Genomic DNA, 18880 nt, shown 5'->3' with positions numbered 1-18880 from the left:
AATATGGTGCAAATGACTGTACAAAAGCCTAATAAAGAGGTTAATGTGCTTCTTACCAGTAAAGAGATTACTAGAAGAAAGCCGGGCCTCAAGCCAGAAAGGATCTTAATTCAAACTCTGAAATCCGAATAGCTATTCTGAGAAGCTATTTTACAGTAAGAATGTCCTTCAATACTACAAATAAAAAAGCAGCTTACAAGCCAAATTCATATACACTGTCAATTGCCCGGCAGCTCATAACACTGAGCTTCCTTACTGAACAGGCAATTTCTACCAGTCAACTGGACAGGTGGGCAAGGCGGAGGGTGGAATTGGGGGTGGGGGTGGGGTGGGGGGGGGAAAAAAATCAGACAAAGAAGAATCAGCTCTATTTGAGAGCACAGCTACAGCTACCCTACAGAGCTTACAGCAGCGCAACTACACCAGTGCAGCTGCGTCACTGTAGCACTGCTAATGCGGACACTTGAAGCAGACAGGAGAGTGCTCTTCCGTCGGCTTACTTACTCCAGCCCCTGCAAGCAGCGGTAACTATGTCGGCAGGAGAAGCTCTCCCACCGACATAGTGCTGTCAACACCGGTGTTAATGTCGGTGTAACTTACATTGCGTGGGGGATGGGGGAAGATTTATTCACCCCAGTGCGTGACAAAGTATGCCAAAATAATCTGTCGTGTAGACACAGCCTAAGTTCATACAGCGAAGAGGAAAGAGAACCAACAATATGATTCTTATGTTCGCATGATTTCTGACCCAAGGAGAGATGTCAGAAGACATGCAGTGCCCCTAGTATTCTAGGTCATGTTTCAGTTTATTTATGCCTCTTTGTACTCACATACCACAATGAGGAGCACTAAGAAGACTTAAGCTTGATCATCTTTTTTACTCAAAGCCCATAACCAATACACTTGAATATGGATTTTATCTTTACTTGTAGTTTGCAAGCTGCTTAGGTACAGTAAAGATATTTTCAAAATGCTATTGGGAGGAGAATTGTTATTCCCAGTTTACAGATGGGAAATGGAAGCAGAGATTAAAGAATGGTCTGAGGGTATACAGGGAGTCTGTGGCAGAGCCAGGGATTGAAGCGACATGAGTCTCATAAGCTTACTCATAAGAATACACACACAAAAGAAGAATCATTACCTTTTTATTGATGTGACTGAATAAACAAGAATGTAGCCATTAATGTCTATGGAGTATGTCTGAGGAAATATGGAGTATTCATCCTGTGGAAGGAAAATGGTATTTTTAAAAACAGTTACTGCCACAAGGGTGAGAAACTTAGTGACAGTAGATCACCAGCAGTTTTAAATACTGACCATATTTATAAGACATGAATTGCAAGAACACCATTTGCAAAGATTTAAAACAATGTCAATACAGATGAATCGGACTCCATGGCAGGCCTCTTGGTGGAGGCTGCATGTTCCTTAAGGATTACATATGGACATTCGGAAAAAGTCAAGTAAACTGGGGATAAGCAGCTAGATTCCCCCCCCCATATATATGCTAAACAAAAAAAAGAATTTCACAATTTCCCACAAAATAAAATTAAGAAGAGTGTTTCGGGTCAAAATGTTTTGTTTCAATTTTTACATTTTCTAATACTGTAAAATAAAATTCAAAACAAAATCAAAACATTCTACTCCAAAAAGTTTCAAAATGGAATGTTTTCATATCAAAATGCTTAGTTTTAGGTCTTTCCTCTACCTCCACTCAACATTTCTTAAAAATAGACATCTTGGAAAAGCTTTGACCACTTCTAAATTCTATATAGATGTTGTTCTGATGCTAGATTTAAAGTTTAGTTTGAGACCACTTCATCTCGTCAGTCAATCCAATTGCTCAGACTGTTCACTTCCACATGTCACCAGCCTATATTATGCAGGAGAACCTTCCTTCCCCCTTTCCTAATGAGGAAGTGGGAAAGGACCCTTTATCTAGTCCTCCCCCACCTTCACAACTTTTTAGCAACGTGAAGCTAGACAGAACTTGTCTTCACTTGTGCCTCATATTCAGCTCTAATGTGTGGCAAAGCCCCCACCACTGCTCGAATATCAGAAGTGTGCAGTTTGGTTACTGACTGTAAAGTAAATGGCTTGGATCAGTTCTATAGTAGGTGCAAGAAAGACGGTGGATGTGCAAACCAAGCATTAGACTGTACATAGCATTCCACAGGATTTCTATCAGTTGCAATAGCTTTGGTAACAATTATCACCAGCTGTCCAACAACCTCGAGTACCTTTTAACTAAGGCTCTTGTTTTCATAGTACTCCCACCATCAACCCATCACTTCACTTCCTTCAGCTTTACAGGTTTCAGCATCAAATCCTGTGCTGTACCGAGATAGTTATCTCAACCCTTTCTAATCCACACTTTCAAAACTGTCTGCTTGGCTGTTATTTGCTTGAGAGAGATGATTTTTGGAATTATACAGTTAACATTTAAGAAGTTTGCCAACTAACAGCATAACGTGGCCCAGTAATTACTTTTGGTGTAAAGTGGTGTGTGTGAATCTGCAGTTATTACTATAATCTTTGCTACGTTATATGTATCCATCTAAGCTGCCCCCATGGTCTATTGGGCAAGTAAACACAACTAATTAAAGCTTGTACTAATGCATTTACAGTGCTTTTCAACAACATCTACCCACAAGATCTCTCCCCTCCAACCCACTGAAGCCAACAAAGAAAACTCAAAGAAAATCCATAGGAAAGAAAGGTTTAAAAATAACCACTGGTGAGACAATGCTACTTTAAATTAAGAATTAGTTTCAACTGTGTGATACTGAGTTTGAACCTAAACCTTGAGAATGAACTCTGTTTAAGGTTATGTTGGCTGGGAAATTGGTTGAGTTATGGTATTCTTTTTAGACTGAATTAGTGTTCTTGGGAAGGCGGGTTCTGATTTCTGCAAACATTACAATTTGCAAGAGAAGGAAAGGTAGCTACCCAGCTCCTGACACAAATAACCAAAAAATCATGCTGTTTGGTCCACTAGCCTGCAATATACAGTTCCACACCACTCGAAAGACAGCCAGGTGTGGGGAAGCGCCATTTGGCCAGCATAGCAAATGAGAAACTCAAAAATATTAGCACCAAAAGAAAGTTACTCACCCTGTGCAGGTTTCAGAGTAGCAGCCGTGTTAGTCTGTATTCGCAAAAAGAAAAGGAGTACTTGTGGCACCTTAGAGACTAACAAATTTATTTGAGCATAAGCTTTCGTGAGCTACAGCTCACTTCATCGGATGCAGTAACTGTGGTTTTTTGAGATGTGTCCCCCTATGGGTGCTACACTCTAAGTGCCCTAACGCTCCCTGCGCCTTTGATTGGAGATTTCTCATAGCAGTGTCTGTTTGGCCCACATGTGCGTGTTAGTCAGTCTCATGCCCAGAGCTGTTATGTAGCCCTGTGTGGGAAAAACTGCCTTCAGTTCCTTCTCTAACACAAAGTCCCATGGCAGAGAGCTGTGAAGCAGAGGGGAAGGACAGGTAAAGGAGCAATTATAGGGACACACATCTTAAAGAACCACAGTTACTGCACAGGGTGAGTAACTATTTCTTCTTCCAGTAGCGTCCTTATCGGTGCTCCACCCAAGGTGACTACCGAGCACTGCCCTCTAAGATGGAGGGGGCTTCGGAGTCAAGTCCAGTAGAAAGGAAAGAATAGCTGATCCAAACACAGTATCAGAGGTGGAGTCATGAGTTGTTGCATAGTGTTTGGTGAATGTATATATAGAATCAGGAGTTGTAGGACTGGAAGGGACCTTGAGAAGTCTTCTAGTCTAGTCCCCTGCACTCAAGGCAGGGCTAAGCATTATCTAGACCAGCGGTTCTCTACCTATTTACCATTGTGGGCCACATACGCAGTTCTCCATGTGTTATGTGGGCTGCATCCACACAATATACATACCTGTATGGCCCTGAGGGTGTCACAAACTGCAGCTGTGTGCTGATTGGGCTGCAAGCAGCTCATGGGTTGAAAACCACTAATCTAGACCATTCCTGAGAGGTGTTCCTCATTGGAGATTTTAAAGAGCAGGTTAGACAGACATTCTACAACCTCCCTAGGCAATTTATTCCAGTGCTTAACCACTCTGACAGTTAGGAAGTTTTTCCTAATGTCCAATCTAAACCTCCCTTGCTGCAATTTAAGCTCATTGCTTCTTATCCTACCCTCAGAGGTTAACAGTAATAATTATTCTACCTCCTCCTTGTAACAACCTTTTATGTACTTGAAAACTTATGTCCCCTCTCAGTCTTCTCTTTTCTAGATTAAACAAACCCAATTTTTTCAGTCTTCCCTCATGTGTCATGTTTTCTAGATTTTCAATCATTTTTGTTGCTCTTCTCTGGACTTTCTCCAATTTGCCCACATCTTTCCTGAAATATGGCACCCAGAATTGGACACAATACTCCAGTTGAGACCTAATCAGCACAGAGCAGAGAGGAAGAATTACTTTTTGTGTTTACTTACAAGACTCCTGCTAATACATCTCAGAATGAAGTTTGCTCTTTTTGCAACAGCATTACACTGTTGACTCATATTTAGCTTCTGGTCCACTATGACCCCCAGATCCCTTTCCGCAGTACTCCTTCCTAGGCAGTCATTTCCCATTTTGTATGTGTACAACTGACTGTTCTTTCCTAAGTGGAGTACTTTGCATTTGTCTCTATTGATTTTCATCCTATTTACTTCAGACAATTTCTCCAGGTTGTCCAGATTTTGAATTTTAATCCTACCCTCCAAAGCACTTGCAAACGTGCCCAGCTTGCTATCATCCGGAAATTTTATAAGTACACTCTCTTTGCCATTATCTAAACCATTGATGATAATATTGAACAGAATGGGACCCAGAACTGATCCCTGCAAAACCCCACTTGATATGCTCTTCCAGCTGGACTATGAACCTGATAACTATTCTCTGGGAACAGTTTTCCCAACCAGTTATGCACTCAACTTTAGCAGCTCATTTAGGTTGCATTTCCCTAGTTTATGAATATAGATGCCCAAGTAGCAGCTTTACAGATTTCAATAAACGGCACATTTTTGAGAAAGGCCATTGAAGTGGCAATAAACCCTTGTAGAATGGATGCTTATAACCAAAGGTGATTGAATGTTGCGAGACTGGTAACAAGAGTTAATGCAGCCTGATAGCCACTTGGGAAACCTCTGGTGAGAGACTGCTGACTCTTTTGACCCATCTGCTAGAGCAGGGGTCGGCAACCGGCGGTACGCGAGCGGATTTCTAGTGGCACTCTGCTGCCAGCCAGGGTCCAGGCCGCCACTGCCTGCCTGGATGGATGAAACCCTGGGTCGGCAGCCGGGATCCCGGCTGGCAGAGGCCAGCGACTGGAACCCCAGACTGGCAGCGGGTCGCCGCTGGCCCCACTCAGCTGGGATCCTGTCCCGGGGTTCCGTCCATCCAGACCAGCAGTGCAGGTGGCAGACAGAACCCCAGACCAGAAGCACACTGAGCTGCTCAGCCTGCTGCCGATCTGGGGTCCTGGCCGCCAGCCCTGCTCAGCCAGCTATCCACCCGGGGTTCCTGTAAATGTAAAAATGTATTACTTTTATCGCGAACCTTAAATTATTGAAGACTTGGCACGCCACTTCTCAAAGGTTGCTACCTCCTGTGCTAGAGAATGAATAACTTGTCAGTGTCTCTAAAGGTCTTTGTTCTTTCTAGATAGAAGGCCAGAGCTCTCCTGACATCCTAAGTGTGCAACAGTGTATCCTGACTATGTTGATTCGCTTTAGGGTGGAAGCCAGGCATGTGAATGGGCTGACAGATGTAAAATTGGAAAAAACCTTAGGTAAGAATTTGGGGTAGGGCCGCATGTCCTTATCCTTAAAACACAGTAGCAAGGGGGGGGGGGTGTATGCGCACAGCGCGTGTGGTGTGTGAGAGAGATGACATCCAGGCACCTATTTCTCAATGTGTTATGCTGATGTAATGGCTATCAGGAATGCTGTCTTCACTGCAAATGGAGCAGTGAGCAGGTAGTCAAAGGTTCAAAGGTGCAGTCTTGTGAGGCATTTAAGGACCAGATTAAGTTCCCTATTGGAGTACGAGTGTTTCCCAGTCCCTCTAAGGAATCTCACTGGATCAGATAGGTAAAGATAGAATAACCTTGTATTGGGGGGGGAAAGCCGTAATGGTTGCGCCAGGGGGATTTGTATAGAGCTCAACTGATAGACCTGAGGTTTTCAGAGTTAGGGCACATTCCAGTATATCTGGAAATGGTGTGGTCATTGGTGGAATCTGTCTACAGTCATACCAGCTGACAAATTGAGTCCTTTTTTGAGAATATGGGTAATGAGTAAATTGTTTCTTGCTGAGTAATAGTACTCTTTACATCTTCAAGCAGGCTGCCTCTAATCCTGTGAGCCATCGACCAACCATGCTTTTAGATGTTTCATCCCAATCTCATGATGCTTCATCTTCCTACCCTTCTGGGAGAGAGAGAGCAGCACGGAGAGTAATCTGAGAGCAAACAGCTGTATCATGTAAGGAAACCACATTTGCCTGTGCCAGGCTGGAACTATTAGAATGACACTGGCTCTATCAGTCTTTATTTTGACCATAACTTTGGCTATTAAGGAAGCTGGTAAGAATGCATACAGTAGGGTTGATGACCGCTGAAGGTGAAAAGATTCCCTCAAGGAATGGTGACCCAATCCACCCCTTGAGCTAAAGTGGGTGCGTTTCTTACTTGACTCTGTGGCAAACAAATCTATCTGAGGGGTGTCCCATTGACGGAATACGTGGTGTAATACGTTGGGGGGGGGGTATATTTCCCACTCATGGTCTTAGAAGAAAAGTCTGCTGAGTGCATCTCCCCCGGATTCAGAACGTGCCTGCAAATAGGTCACTATGATGGTGATCTAGTTTTATGTACCAGTTCCAAAGCCTGACAGCCTCAGTGCAGAGGGAAGGAGATCTTGCTCCTCTTGGGCAGTTGATGTAAAACCACACATGATATAGTATCTGTCATGATCTTATTTGTTTGCCCCTGATTAGTGGTAGGAATTGGAGACAGGCATATCTGACTGTTCTTGAGTTCCAGGAGACTGCTCTTGAGATTCCAGGGCAGGTAGCTGTCACTGTCTCTTGTGACAACCACCTGTCCTGAATCACGCAAGTGTCTAAATGTGCTCCCACTCTAGCAGAGATGCATTTGTCGTTCTGACGATTGGGTGAGGACGTGTAACTGGAACTGTTCTGCACATGCTGTGATGGTCTTTCTAGTCAAGGCATTGTTTTACAATGGTATGTATGGGAAGAAGCATATTTAGACTGTCTGGTGGATGAATAGACTGTTCTAAGCCACCCTTGAAGGCACGGCAGTCAAAGCCTGGCATGTTCCGTAACAAAGGTGGTGGCTGCTATTTGTCCCAGTAATTGAATGCAGTTCCTGATCATGGTTTGGGGGCTGAGCTGAATTGTGTTTGCTATGTTGGAAAGAGCCACAAACCTGTGCAGAGGAAGGTAGGCTCTTGCTGTCACTGGATCAAGATGTGCCCTTATGAACTCTAAGTTTTCCACAGGGGTCAAACAGATTTTTTGTATATTCAGTTGTAGGCCCTATTCAAGGAAGAGGTCTGTGGCCTCAGAAGTTGCCTGAGACATCAGTTCCAGGAAGTGGCCTTTCAGCACCCAGTCATCCAGGTAAGGGGAAACTAAAATATCTTTCCTGCAGCGCTTCGCTGCTACCACAGACAACCTTCGAAGAGGTCCTCAGTCTGGATGACAGGCTGAAGGGGAGCACTTCATAGTGAAAGTGCTCATGGCTAACAATGAAACTGAGGAATTGTTTGTGGGGTGGGTGGGTAGCGAGGTGAAAATATGCATCTTGAAAGTCAAGGGTTGAGAATCGATCTCCTTGCTCTAATGATGGAATCATCATTGCAAACGTCACCATTTTGAATTTCTGTGCCTTCACATAGGTGTTGAGTAAGTAGCCTCAGATCTAGGATGGGTTTCCAACCTCAACTCTGTTTGGCACCAGGAAGTACCTTGAATAAAACCCCTTTCCTCTGTGCTGCACGGGAACTGGTTCTATAGACATACACTTACCATTGGGAACTATTTCTTGATGAAGAAATTGTGCAACACTGTTCATGCTGCTCTGAAACCCTACCACACACAGGAGTGAGAACTATGAGTGAGTGATATTAGTGCCCGTAGTGGAAATGCCATACAATAAAAAGGCAAAGGGCATACTCTCCATAATTTTGTCCTGAATTTAAATCCTTAGAAATATAAAAGCATGAAATATATATATACACTGCCATGGGATTACATTATCATGCATCCACACATGCTTGAGTATTTCTTTATGGAAGCTAAATTTTGCAGAGTCCCTAACATCATCAAGCTAAATGACTGTTTCATAGACCATTTATGTTCAAAACCTCCTGGAACATTCCCTGCATCTCCAAGACAGTGTGCACAAGCAACCAACCTACTCTCTGGGATTTAACAAAACGTAGTAGTCTATTTTAGTTGCAGAATCCAGCATATTTGTCTATGCCCACTAGGCATTCATTAGTGAGCACCACAGAAATATGAATGTAAGTGATTATCATCACAGGTTACAAATAAAATCACGCCCACCTTTATTTTGGTTATGCATAGCCTATGCAGGTTCTTGAAGTCTGCAATAATAGGTTCTATCAGTTTAGCCCTTCTGTATTAAATGAATGCAAACAAGAATGCTAACAGGCATTACTAGCACATTACATTAAAAGTGACTCAATGTAACCTTATTTTTTGTATTTGTTTGATGTAGCCAAATTCACTTTCCAAACACTAGTTTTAAAAAAAACTAGAAACAAACACACACACTACTACAATACACTGCTTTAGCAATGTAATAGCCCCTCTCTATTAACCCCAAACAATGTGAACACATTTCTACTAATTTTGGGGGACTATACTACTTGATAGTATCACATTGGAAGTTAATTCAATTACTGCTAAATTAGCAAATACTAGTTTAGAGCTGTAAGTGAAGTGTAAAGGCCTTCAAACCCCCTTTATTCAAATATATCAATTGTGGTGTTTTGCTTAACACAGGACAATACCAATTTAATCCTACAGGAGTAGCAACAACACATGTAGTCTTTATTCTGAAGGAATGGTTCAGACAATAAAGATCACTTACTTGGCCAGCTGTGTCTACTAGCTGAAGATGATATTCTTGCCCATTTACTGTGATCAGTTTTGTAAAAGCTAGAGGAAACAAGAGAAATGCACTTCAGAATTAAAACTGAATAGCTTTATACTCAAGGTCTACTGATATCAGAGCAGAAATTAGTGGAGAGAACTCTAGTGGAACAATCTGAAGTTTAAGTTTTTAAAGAGGGAGTAAAAAGACTAAATTGGGGTGTTCTGTATACAGTTAATATATTGTATACACTGAACATTAATGTTATTAATTTAAAACTTCTGAAAATTGGAATTGCACACACTGGATGTAGAATTTCTCATAAGAGTTATTTCTTTATGTTTAAAGCACTTTAAGATTATAGACTTTTCAAATAGATAAAAACTAGTGGTCAAATTGTAGACCTAATTGGATTTTCACATTAAGAGTTACTTGAATGCAAGTCAATGTCAAAGTTGGTTAAGATTTAACATGGGGTCTTCAGTTTCAAAACCATTCTCTAAATCCAGTTTTCCTGATCTGAATACTCACCATGAAGCAAAACACCAAAAAATGCTTTTAGCACAATGCAATTAGAAACAACAGTGATTTATTGTGAACAAACTGCACACAGGACCACAGAAATTCTGACTTGAAGTTGTTGCACTACTTTTAACTTGCTGCAGTTATCGCAGTACATTCAGTTCTTAATCAGGAAGTACATTCAGTACTATTAGAGGAAATCAAAACACTATTTATCAAGAAATGCCAATGCACATTATAAGCAGAAGATTATCTGGAAGCCACAACTCAATTTTTTTTTTTTTTTTTTTTTTTGCTTTTGTGGGTGTATATTAGCATAGTAATGTTACAGTAAGTGTAATATAAGCTAGTTGCCTCCAGTATTTTACTACCACATTCATACTGAGAACATGAGGAGTCCATTTCAAAGATTTTTGTTTTGGCCCAGGTGGTTAGTCTTTGTACTTTCCAAATGCACACCCTAGCTTTAAACACTCTTGATATGCCTCTAGGGTTATTACAATGTTATGGACTGAAATTTTGACTTAGGTCCTTTAATGTTTAAAGCAGCATAGATTTCCTGAAAGGATGAAAGTCAAACAAATAGCACCTTAAGGTTAACTATTTTAGTGCTGAATGTTTTAGCAAGAACATTAAGCTGATGTGCTAATCACACATTTCCTGACTTGCCTTCCAGTGGCCAAATGTTTTGGGAGTCCAAAACTTCTAACGTCCCTGTTGACAATCTCCACAATGCAGTTCTCTCGCTCTGCCAATATAAACTTTTGCAGTGCATTGAAGGCGATAACTTTTTCAGTATTAATGTTTGTGCTTTCCCTTAAACTAAACAATGAATACTGCAAAGACTGTTATTCATTTTTGTGTTTTGTTAGACTTGTGGAAGTTTATCTATCCAAAGCCACTGCAGAATTGCCAATAAGTGTACTGGACAGCTGCAGAATCTAAGCACCCTATTGAGGAATTTAGATCAAGTAGTTAGTATGAACAAGGTTTTATGTCAAATACGAACTAATCCTACTAGGTAACCTCCAAATGCATAGCCATAGTACGTGTATTGTAGAGATTTGGGCATGGATGAGGGCTATCCGGACAAAGCCTCAACCAGCTAAAAAATAATGAGTAGATGTGGTCTCTGATAAAAGGTCATATGTCTGTCTTTTGACATGTCTATAATTGGAGGTATCTGTCTGGATAAGTTACTGGTGTGTGTCTCAATAACCTTACACCGTGCCCAGTACTATTCTAGCTCTCTTCTGGAATGAAGAGCTCCAAGTTAAAAAATGATAGTTACGTTCTTGCTCTATATGAGAAAGTTTTAGGGTACTGATGAAAACACACTACTACCTCAAAAAGTGTCAATGAGCAAAGTCACAATTTTCAAGATTCTTGGGTCAAGTTAGTAAGATGGAAAAACAAGCCCCTTTAGACAAGAAGGCCACATTAACACATTTAAGAGGTCCAGAAACTGGAAGGGGATAGCACTATTATCTACCACATCAAAGCTCTGACCAGTCAAATGACTCCAAAAATGTTAGAACTTCTCCATACATGCTGTTACATAGTTCAAAGGATAAAAACTGATGGCATCTCTTTCGGGTGTGTTCTAGAAACCCAATATGCATGCTAAATGAAGAACTGTTCATCACTACTAAAAAAGTCAATGGTAACAAGACTAAGAAGCGAAACATGCAGTGGAGGAGTTACTAAGTATCAGGAGCAGGACGCACCCAAATTATAATGTTAAAATCTTCACTACTACTAATGGCAATCTACTTCACCCTAACTGGCAATTATGCAGTGCCTTTGGACAGATAAACCTTCACAGGTCTAACAAAACATGAAAATAAATAGAGCCTTTGCAGTATTCATTGTTTAGTTTAAGGTAAAGCACAAAAATTAATATTCAAAGTTTATATTGGCAGAGGTGAAGAGACTGCATTGTGGAGGTTGTCAAGGAGGAAGCTAGAAGTTTTCGTAAGGGACTCCCAACACTTTTGGCCAGCGGAAGGCAGATCAGGAACAGCAATAAGCACATCAGCTGGATTTTCTTGCTAACGCATTCAGCGCCGAAATAGCACGTCCATAATACTTACTATTCCTTTGCTCACACACTTGTTCTTAACAGTACTTTAGGTTGCTCTTGTGATCGAGACTCTAAAACTGAAGATATTCAGACTTAGTTACATTAGATTATTTACAACAAAGCTTTCACTTTATATCTCCTCAATCCTTCAGGTTGGGAAGGAGGAGAAGGATTTTTGGGCATTTAGTCTTTCGGCTTCCAGACAAATTAACTGCCATCTCATCACAGGTGAGAGCACTTGGTGGCAACACAAGCAAGAGAAGACTGGCAGGCAATAGAATGTATATGAACTGCTGATATTAGTGCACGTTTGGGGGTGGACTGTTACTGTCTGCCACAAGAAGTGTGCCACTGAATGCATATATTCAAATAGGTTTATAGCTCAGCAGGATTATCCTTGAGTGGAGATATAAAAGACAATGGCAAACTATCCCCACAAAGGTACCGGGCTGTTAGCTATTCTTAAAAAGAGAGGCTGCTCTCAAAAGTTGAGCTATTATTTCTGCACCCCTTCCTTGAATTTTATCTATTCTTCATTCATGCTCCCAAACCTTTTGTTTCTGCCTCTTTCTAAGCTTCTGCCAAGCTTTTTCCTACTACACTCCTTGCAAATGCATAACAGAGCTATCCTTAGGACAGGCACCTCTGAGCCATTTGTTGCTGCTCTTTTAGATGGCTTGAGACGACCCTGGTGACCAACATGAACCACATCTTCTCCCCATAGGTGCAGTGTGCTGTCTCCACCTCATTCAGTCCAATATGCATGGCAAACAGAAAACAAGTTTAGCTCTTAACTGAAGTGCTTTTGGTAAACCAAGTCCATCTACTTGTGTCCTACTTACTCCTATTTTGGAAAGCCTATGGTTCCTCTTCCCCTTGCGACACCTTCACACAGAATTGTGTGCACTTTGCTCCTTCTGAACAAGCAATTTGCATGCAGTAGTCTCTACCTGTCTAAACAGTTGAAATCCTCATCACGCTTTCTTCCTCAGGGCCCAGCAGGAGCAACACTAATCTAAAGCAACACTGCTGCTTGGGAGAAGGAAGAAAAGGGTAACATCATCTTCACTTTCTCCTCAAGCACCACTGCTCCAACATTAGTCTTATTAAAACACAGAAGGAGCTGAGAAATTTACCAGAACAGCCTTGCTCTTTGTTTTTTATCAATACAATCAGGCTCAGCTGTTTAGAGTTAGCTACTTGCCTTGACAGTATAAACATGCAAAAAAAAAAATTCAAGGCACATTAATTGCATCACTGCACACCTCCCAAATCCATTTCAATTCTTACACCGAGAGGTACTTTACCACAGCAGTTACAGGCTGGAGGGAACCTCAACAGGTCAAGTACAGCCACCTGTGCCGAGGCAGGATCAAGTAAACCTCCACTATACCTCACAGGTGTTTGTCTAACTTGTTTCTAAAAACCTCCAGTGGTAGGAATTCTACAAGCTCCTTTGGAAGACTATTCCAGAGTTTAGCTATCCTTACAGTTAAAGTTTTTCCTAATATCTAATCTAAGACTTCCTTGCTGCAGATTAAGCCTATTACTTCTTGTCCTACCTTCAGTGGACATGGAGAACAATTAATCACTGACCTCTTTGTAACAGTCCCTAAAATATTTGAAGGCTGTATCAGGTCCCCCTCTCAGTCTTATTTTCTGAGGACAAAACATGCCCAGTTTTATTTAACCTTTTTTCATAAGTCAGTTTTTCTAAATCTTTTATCATTTTTTGTTGCTCTCCTCTGGACTCTCCAATTTAATCTTTATCTTTCTTAAAGTGTGATGCCCAGAACTGGACAGTACTCCAGGTGAAGCCTCGCTAGTGTCAAATAAAACCAGACAAGCACTCCCCCCCCCGTGACTTATTTACAACATTCCTGTTAATGCATCCCAGAATGATATCAGCCTTTCACACAATTGCATCACATTGACTCATTCAATTTGCGATCCACTAACCTCCAGATCTTTTTCCACAGTACTACTATTTCTACCCAATTATTCCCCACATTTTGTAATTGTGCTTTTAATTTTTTCTTAATTGTAGTACTTGGAACTTTTCTTTATGAATTTCATTGTTATTTCAGACCAATTCTTTAATTTGTCAAGGTTGTTTTTTAATTCTAATCCTATCCTCTGAAGTGCAACCTAGCCCCACTTATTGTCATCTGCAAAATATTATATGCATACTCGCCACTCCATTATCCAAGTCATTAACTGAAATACCAACTAGCACTGTACTAGACCCAGGACTAGGTATACCCTCCCTGTTGGACAGCAAGCCATTGATAACTACTGTGGCTATGGTCTTTCAAGCAGTTACGCATCCATCTTAAAGTAATTTCATCTAGACCACATTTCCCTAGCCGCATGATTGTCCCATGGGACTGTCAAAAGCCTTCCTAAAAAATAAAGATACATCACATCTACTGCTCAGCCCCCTCCCCCCCACATCCACCAGGTCAGTAACCCTGTCAAAAAATTAGGTTGATTTGGCATGATTGGTTCAATTCATGCTGGCTATTTCTTATAACCCTATCCTCAAGGTGCATACAAATTGACTGTTGAATAATTTGTTCTAGTATCTTTCCAGGTATTGACATTAAGCCATTTGGCCCAGGTCCTCTTTGTTCCCCTTTTAAAGACAGGTGTTACGTTTGCCTTTCTCCATTCTTTTGGGACCTCACCTGTCCTCCATGAGTTCTCAAAGATAACTGCTAAAGCTTCCACAATTGCTTCAGCTAGCTTCTTAAGTACCTGAGCATGAACTTCCTCAAGCCCTGCTAACCTGAATACATCTAATGCATCATATTTTCTTTAACCGGTTCTTTCCCTATTTTGACTTGAGTTCCATCCCCCATGTTAAAATTAATTGCGTTGGGTATCTGGTTACCATTAAGCTTTTTAGTGAAGAATGAAGCAAGATAGGCATTAACGTCTCTGCCTTCTTGATGTCATCAGTTATTAGCTCTCTTTCCCCACTACAGACACCTACACAAAGGAACTACGCTTTTCCTCATCTTTCTCTTGCTCCTAGTGTATTTAAAGAACCTGTTATTGCTTTTTTATGTCTCGTTAGCCTAAATCATGAAATGAGTTACACCTTTCTGATTTTGTCCCTACCTGCTTGTCAATAAAAAAGGAAGAACTAAAAGATCTATGCTTACTATGTCAATGGGAGAGAATTTGATAAAAATTGCCTCGTTTCCCTGCGTCAATGGAGATTTCACACCCACTTCTAGAGCCAAAAATGAGTTCCACATTTTAAAAAGGCAAACTGATGGGATGAATGATGTTTTGTGCCCCAAGAACAGCCTGACTGTATAGTTTGTTACGCAACTTTATTAAGAGCTCTCACTAGTGAGAATGTGCATTTTCAAAACTAAACTACAGCTCTGTGCCTAAGTAATTCTGCATTTGAATTAAAAGCAAAGTTTGGGAGAAATTTTAAAGGCTAGACTCATGAGAGCACTAAATTTGAATTAACACAAAAAAGCTTCAGAAGTTGAACTGTTTTGTATATGGCATTTGGCAATGATGAATCATGCCAAAGTTCTGATATAGAAATGTGTAGTACAAGAATATCTTAAGTTGTTTAATGTAAAGAAACTGGTAACAGGGTAAGAAGTTATTGCAAACAAAGATCTCTAGAGGGCAATAAAAGCTATACTGTTTCTTTAGCTTACATTTCACTTACTTCTGACACATTACAGTAGAGATTCTGGCACTAGATTCAGGTCAAACGTTTTACAGTTTGTAACTAAACATTATGGAGAAATGCAAACCCTCCCCCAGGCACAGCATTTGAATTCACCCACCACTTTGCCACTATTATTCACTGCAGACCCGAGACTACATCATAGGTTCTGAAGGAACAGAAAAACAGAATTGCTTTCATGTTTCCCACTGTCTTGTGCTTCTCACATAAACAGAAGTAAGCAATGAGAAATCTTCAAAATAAGATTCAGTGATCAGAAATGCATATTAAAGAATTTCCATTTTCAAACAATTTAGATAGTAATGCAAATACACTGCCTTTTAAGAAGTTTAATCAGTAACTAGACAAGAGAGCAGAGATTTGGGACACTAGTCTGGTCACAAAAAAAAGTTGATTTTAGATTTTTCAGGTTTTTTTTTTTTTTTTTAAAAAACACTAGATCACCAATAAAAGGAAAATCTCTTAACTGAAGCTTTTCTAAGACTCAATCTACAGCCTTATCTCCAGAGGACAACACGGATGTACTTCTCTTAAAGGGCAATAGCAGTGGTCCACTGAATGCTACCAGAGTAAACCACCACCTTCTCAACATACCAGTCAGTTTACACTTTGAGAGCTTTGCATCTCACACGGCCTATTAGAGACTGATACATAGTATACATACTTTAAAGAGAAAAAACTCAAAAAGCTACCTTCACACTGCAGAAAGGAGGGGGACAGAAGAGAAATTCCTGAAAATTGTTTCTCAGGAAAAAATATTTACAAGGCAAGAACTTTTCTAAAAAGGCATCTTTACCGTTACTGCTGAATTCTGCAAAGTGAACACCAACTAGCGGGCATTGACATGTCCTCCCAGTTTGAGGTCAACCATGTCATAGCATAGCGAGATTCAGACAGTCCTCTCGATAACCGCATTGTCCATCAAATTGGTGTCAAAATAAAACAGTTGGCTGGACTTTAAGGGATTTAATAACCCTTTAATACCTAGCATATAGAGAAAAGATTTAGTGAGTGAGGCTGAGAACCAGGAAAGTATGTTGGCAGTTTCCACAGATTCATTAAGTCTAAGGAAACATCGAATGACTGACTCCCTAGAACCGTATCAAGTGGAAGCTTAGTATGAAGGTGGGTCATGAAGGTCTGAAACTCACTTGGTCCACAAGCCTCTCTCACTGCCACCAGGCTAGAGTAAGACTTGAGCTCACATGAACAAAACTGTTGAAAAGCTTTCAAGCAGCCTTTTCAGGGCCACAATATCTGACAACCTTCTCTTTTAGTGGGAGAAGGTTTAGAAGTGTCAAGCCCGGCATGAACCTGATGACAAACTGCAGAGACAGGTCTTCCTTTGACTAGTTAATGTTACACCCTACAGCATCCCGACATAGCTATGGGGAGTTAAGTTGTTTGAGATTAACCCGAAGACTAACTAGTCAAGCAGTCTGTGTGGAGCAAGTAAAGAGGGTTCATGCACACCTGTTTACATTATCCTGCAGTTCTTTTCCCCTCTTCAAATTGTAGACCTTTCTGGCAGTTCCCTCCCCTCTTACCGCACCCCCGACCCCAAGGTGCCTGACGCACATGAGCCACGTTTTGGAAACACTACACATATAGATCTGTTAGAAATAAAACTAGTGAGTTGGCTGGAAGGAGATGCAAAGTTCAGAGACAATCTGATACTAACCTGAGTGATTCAAGCCAGATGGGATTGGCTTTGGCTCTCTGCAGAGTTGACTGTGCTACACTGGCCCAAATAGGTACAGTTATTCAGTTCAAACCTTTGAGCTTTGCTATTAATTTAGCTACCAGAGGGACTAGTGGAAAGGCATAAAGGTGCCTCCTTCTCTAGAGTGAAATGGAGAAAACGTCCCTTGCGATTACAGTCTTCTCTAGATGGCACTGGTAGAGGACAAGAAGCTTCCTGGTCCATTTAATGGTGAAGACTCTTGCATGCCTCACCTGGGGAAGATCCAGCCTGCTTCCCAATCCAGAGGCCACTTGTGAATTCAGTCTACAATAGTGTTCTTCTCTACAAAGTACGCACTGACTACATATGTTTTGTAGAAAAGCCTACTCCAGTGCCTAGAAGGAGTGCCAACACGGTATGCTTGTCAGCATTGGTACCAGGTGCTATGATAACACAAGTCAATTCTCAGGGAGGACAGGTCAATCAATTGCTATTAGCCAAAATGGACAGGGATGCAATCCTATGCCCTGGGCGTTCCTAAGTCTCTGACTGCATGACAAAGGGTGGGTCAGTCAGTAATTGCCCCGTTCTATTCATTCCCTCTGAAGCATCTGGCACCGGCCCTGTTGGAAGTCAGTATACTGGTCAAGGTGGACCATTAGTCTTACCCAGTTTGGCCATTCTTATGTTTTTAATTAAAAAAAGCCTATTCTGTGAGATTTTGTTTTTCCATCTTTTATGTTGCCAATTTTCATTGGCCATCTTAATCATGTGGTGGGAGTTTTTCCAAAATAAGTTATTGACAGAGTGCCAATTAGCAAAGGCAAGTCTCTAGAAATTTAGGACTTGCCTTCTGTTGGAGTAACTATTTTGTTAAGTTTTCAAGTGCAGAGAAACCCTCAATAATTTAAGCAGATCTGACTGGAAGGAAAGATTTATGAGGAAAAAATATCGGATATGACATCCCCGGATCTCTGCAGAAGAGCTGGAGCAGAGTAAATGAAGCACAGATACTGTAGGAGGGTAGCATTTATCATCACCGGGGTGGAATTCAATGGACAGTAAGGACCCTGCTACTGCTGCTCTTAAGGATTAAAAAAAGTCAGTCCTGTACTAAGACGCTAAGATGCTAGAATGAGAAACTTGCACAGATGTATCTCTGGAAAAAGACCCACTTCCCTTGCAGTATTATGTTAGCGCATGGAGACCTGAAAGCGAAGGAGTAGAAATTAGTGTTTAAACTAAAATTTTCTATTATCCAAACAAAAGTGCAGAAACAAATAGCATAATTAAAAGCAAACTGGATGAATTTTGGGGACTTTTACACAGATATATTTATCAGTACGTACCAATGAAGTTACAATTCAGAAGAGCGAGTAGCAGGATTAATGAGTACAATGTTCCTATCAGAAGACAAACACCAGGATATATTTTAATTAAGATTTTAGCATTGTTTTCTTGCATTGTGTGTTTGAAGTCAAACCAGAGATACTATCTTGTTCCTTTTGCATATTACAAGTTGTAATATATGCAAAGCAGCTTTCTATCAAACACTGTTACTCTGTTCAGTGCACTTTAAGGTTCAGTGTTAAAACGAAAATCCTCATATGGATGATCATTCCATATGAAAAGCCTTTTTTGAGATTATGCAAAAAGGACAAGTTTAATGTATAGGGAAGCACTTGGAAAACAGCTTCAATTAC

The 18880-nt window shown here is 40.8% G+C and overlaps 1 protein-coding gene and 1 long non-coding RNA gene across 5 annotated transcripts in view; both read right to left on the bottom strand.

The window, feature by feature from the left end:
• The window catches only part of RHEB (Ras homolog, mTORC1 binding), a 61479-nt gene that overhangs the window by 18363 nt on the left and 24236 nt on the right, over positions 1-18880 (bottom strand). For all 4 annotated transcript variants that reach the window (XR_006279492.1, XM_038391048.2, XM_038391047.1 and 1 more), the window contains exons 3-4: positions 9168-9235; positions 1142-1224 (exon numbers count right to left, since the gene is read on the bottom strand). Coding sequence is in view for 3 of the 4 variants with exons in the window: in XM_038391048.2 (XP_038246976.1) it covers positions 1142-1224; positions 9168-9235 (151 nt within the window). In the remaining variant the exon portion in view is untranslated. The remainder of the gene's footprint in view (positions 1-1141; positions 1225-9167; positions 9236-18880) is intronic.
• LOC122459059 lies at positions 9928-18880 on the bottom strand. Its single transcript, XR_006279499.1, has 2 exons — positions 17175-18880; positions 9928-16477 (listed from the first exon to the last, which is right to left on the bottom strand). It is a non-coding gene; the product is annotated as an uncharacterized LOC122459059 (long non-coding RNA).

The sequence above is a fragment of the Dermochelys coriacea genome, chromosome 2, assembly GCF_009764565.3.
Source record: "Dermochelys coriacea isolate rDerCor1 chromosome 2, rDerCor1.pri.v4, whole genome shotgun sequence".
Taxonomy (NCBI): domain Eukaryota; kingdom Metazoa; phylum Chordata; order Testudines; family Dermochelyidae; genus Dermochelys; species Dermochelys coriacea.
The sequence above is the reverse complement of the archived record's forward strand: the minus strand, read 5'-3'. Positions and strand labels throughout refer to the sequence as shown.